At 49.5% G+C, this 2,829-nt stretch overlaps 1 protein-coding gene across 2 annotated transcripts; it reads left to right on the top strand.

Annotated features, from left to right (window-relative positions):
* The first annotated feature begins 627 nt into the window (after nucleotides 1-627).
* her9 (hairy-related 9) lies at nucleotides 628-2,333 on the top strand. 2 transcript variants are annotated; one of them, XM_072244725.1, is made up of 4 exons: nucleotides 628-902; nucleotides 1,027-1,122; nucleotides 1,216-1,303; nucleotides 1,441-2,333. In XM_072244725.1, exons 1-4 carry the CDS (start codon nucleotides 795-797, stop codon nucleotides 2,055-2,057), a joined length of 909 nt encoding a protein of 302 aa, XP_072100826.1. In that variant the 5' UTR covers nucleotides 628-794; the 3' UTR covers nucleotides 2,058-2,333. The 2 variants fall into 2 exon arrangements, with proteins under 2 accessions (XP_072100826.1, XP_072100825.1); XM_072244724.1 differs by having other exon boundaries at nucleotides 1,438-2,333.
* The last annotated feature ends 496 nt before the right edge of the window (nucleotides 2,334-2,829 follow it).

Raw genomic sequence — 2,829 nt, 5'->3', positions numbered from 1 at the left:
AATTTTAAAAGTCGCGTTTTCGGCTGGTGTTGCGTTGTTTAATTTGATCGCATTTCCTCCGCTTGTGAGAGTGCAATGCGTTGCACGGGCAAAACAAGAGTGGTCAATCTCAGCAATCCATGTGTGGGAAATAAGAAGTAAAAGTTTGGCGGGTAAATGGTTAAACTGCAAAGGGGGTGAGGGACTGTGCAAAGCACTTTGGCACGTGCTCCAGGGGGCTGACACCGGCTGCCTCGCGCGCCGACAGATGTCACCTGTCAGCAGTGATTTAGCCCGGTCTGCCTGATTGACAACGCCGGCTCCCAGCGGCCAATCGCAGTGCGCCTGGCGCCGTGCGGCGGCCGCCCATTGGCTGCCGGGCGACGTCCGCCCCACACCCCGCCTCGCGTGCCGCGCGCTTATTTTTTCTCTCTGGACCCGCTTTCGCCCTCACTCTCGCAACACCAGGGGTGATTGACAGCTCGCGGGGACCGCGGCCAATGGCGGGCGAGGACGGCGGCCCCACGAGGTACTCCGCCGAGCGTTCGGCACGCCCATTGGCTGGTGCAAGTGTGGGAAAGAATCTTGAGAAGGTTTCACACGAGCTGGGCTGGGGCGACGGGCTATAAATAGAGGCCGGCTGCAAATCTCTCGCCACTCAATGCAGTGCTGTGTGAGAGGAGGACGTGTCTGTAGGTCGCTATTGCATCAGAAACCACTTTTAGTTACTGGAAGCCACTCTTACAATTACTTTAAGGACATTTTAACATTGTATTTTTTCTGTTAGATTCAGTAGAAAAAAAGTTGTATCAAAAATGCCAGCTGACACCATAGAGAAATCTTCCATTTCTCCCATTGTGGGGGCTTCGGCAACTTCTCCGCAAACTCCGGATAAACCTAAAAGCGCAAGTGATAATAGAAAGGTAAATAGATTTACTGGGCTAGGAATAAAAATATTTTCCGAATTTTGTTTGCCACTTTTAAAATCTAGTCCCTTTGCATCTTGGCTGCTTATTTAAGGAAAAAAATATTATCTTTTATCAACAGTCTTCCAAACCCATAATGGAAAAGCGGCGCAGAGCGAGAATTAACGAGAGCCTGACTCAACTGAAAACCTTAATCCTGGATGCACTCAAGAAAGATGTAAGTTTGCACCGCTTTCTGAACTGTTTGCTCTCGCACTGGGACGTGGATGTGTGCGGACTGTCAATGAACTGAAACTTATTTCCATTGTAGAGTTCCAGACACTCTAAGTTGGAGAAAGCGGACATCCTTGAAATGACAGTGAAGCACCTGCGGAATCTGCAACGTGTGCAGATGAGTGGTACGTGTCCGGTAAACTGAGCTCCAATTAAAGTAGCTGAATTTAGTTTCTTGCAAGTTTGCAAACTTTTTATTCGCCAGCTTGAGTTGTGGGTCACTTAATTTTAACGGCTTTCTTTCTCCTTGCCCTTGCAGCAGCTCTCACTGCCGATCCGACCGTCCTGGGTAAATACAGAGCCGGGTTTAACGAGTGTATGAACGAGGTGACTCGCTTTCTGTCCACCTGCGAAGGGGTTAACGCCGATGTCCGGAGCCGGCTCCTCAGCCACTTGTCCAGTTGCCTGGGGCACATGGTGGCGATGAACTACCCGCAGCCTCCGTCCAACGCCGGCTCGATGGCCGGGGGTCACCTGGCTCAGCCGCTGCACGTCCAGCTGCCTGCCGCCGTGCCGGTCAGCGGCGCAGTGGGGATGCCCTGCAAACTGAGCCCGGCCGAGGCCGTCTCGCCCAAAGTTTACGGCGGCTTCCAGCTTCTGCCCGCGGCAGACGGACACTTCGCCTTCCTCATCCCGAACCCCTCCTTCACCTCATCGGCCGGACAGATGGGAGGCGGCCCGGTCATTCCCCTCTATGCCAATGCCAACATGCCGGGCAATGCCAACTCGTCCTCGCTGCCTCCCAATCCCAAACTGGCCGGATCCCCGGTGCAAGGACTAACCTCGGTACCGTTCGGGCCCGCAGTGTCCCAGAACCACAGCCCTTTGGGAGTGAACGCGAGTCCCGAAAACTCAGAGTCCGTCTGGAGACCTTGGTGATGAGCCAAGATGTCTTTGGACTGGCCCGTTAAACTTGTTCCATTGTCGGGGACATCCGGTACTTATCATAATAAGAATTATTTATTTCGATGTAAATAGACAACCTTGTTGATCTCCATATAACTTGCAGATCTTAAAGTATTTTTAATGTGCAAGAATCTTGTAATTTGATTTTGTTTTGTAACCTGTTTTCATTATGGGTGCGATATACCAAAGTTTTTTTTTGTAAATTTGTCTCTGGACAGAAAATAAACAATTCTTGTTCATATTTTAAAAGTCCCAAGTTTGAGGTTCTCATTTAATTTGTTAGTGTGCATTGGGCGAGATGGTGATCCAATGGCTTCCCGTTAAAAGTTACTGCGGTAAAGATGTGGACCAGGCTCGGCTTCAGATAGTGGCAGCGTCTGCAGAATCTCTTGTTTGGGAAATATACTTGGGCTGGACTACCATACATTAACCTCTGTTTATTTTTTTAAAAAATCTTTATCCTTGTAATGTTTTAGTTGCATGTCGCACCAGCCCAGTAAATTAATTTGAGATACAGGCCCAACTACATCCCTGCTGCCAATTAACCTGTTAACCCATTCGACCGTATGACCTAATCGAATAAAGTTGGTCCTTCTTTCCAGGGGAAATAAATATTAAAAACAGTTGGACGGTTTCAGGGATACATCGTGATGTTACTTCTGTCTTCCAGAGCCAGTTATTGCCAGCGTGAGTTTTGAATTTTTGGTTCCGAGCGGAAGCTCGGGAAGTTACGGGGTCAGTTGAA

The sequence above is a fragment of the Mobula birostris genome, chromosome 27 (genome assembly GCF_030028105.1).
Source record: "Mobula birostris isolate sMobBir1 chromosome 27, sMobBir1.hap1, whole genome shotgun sequence".
NCBI classification, from domain to species: domain Eukaryota; kingdom Metazoa; phylum Chordata; class Chondrichthyes; order Myliobatiformes; family Myliobatidae; genus Mobula; species Mobula birostris.
The sequence above is the reverse complement of the archived record's forward strand: the minus strand, read 5'-3'. Positions and strand labels throughout refer to the sequence as shown.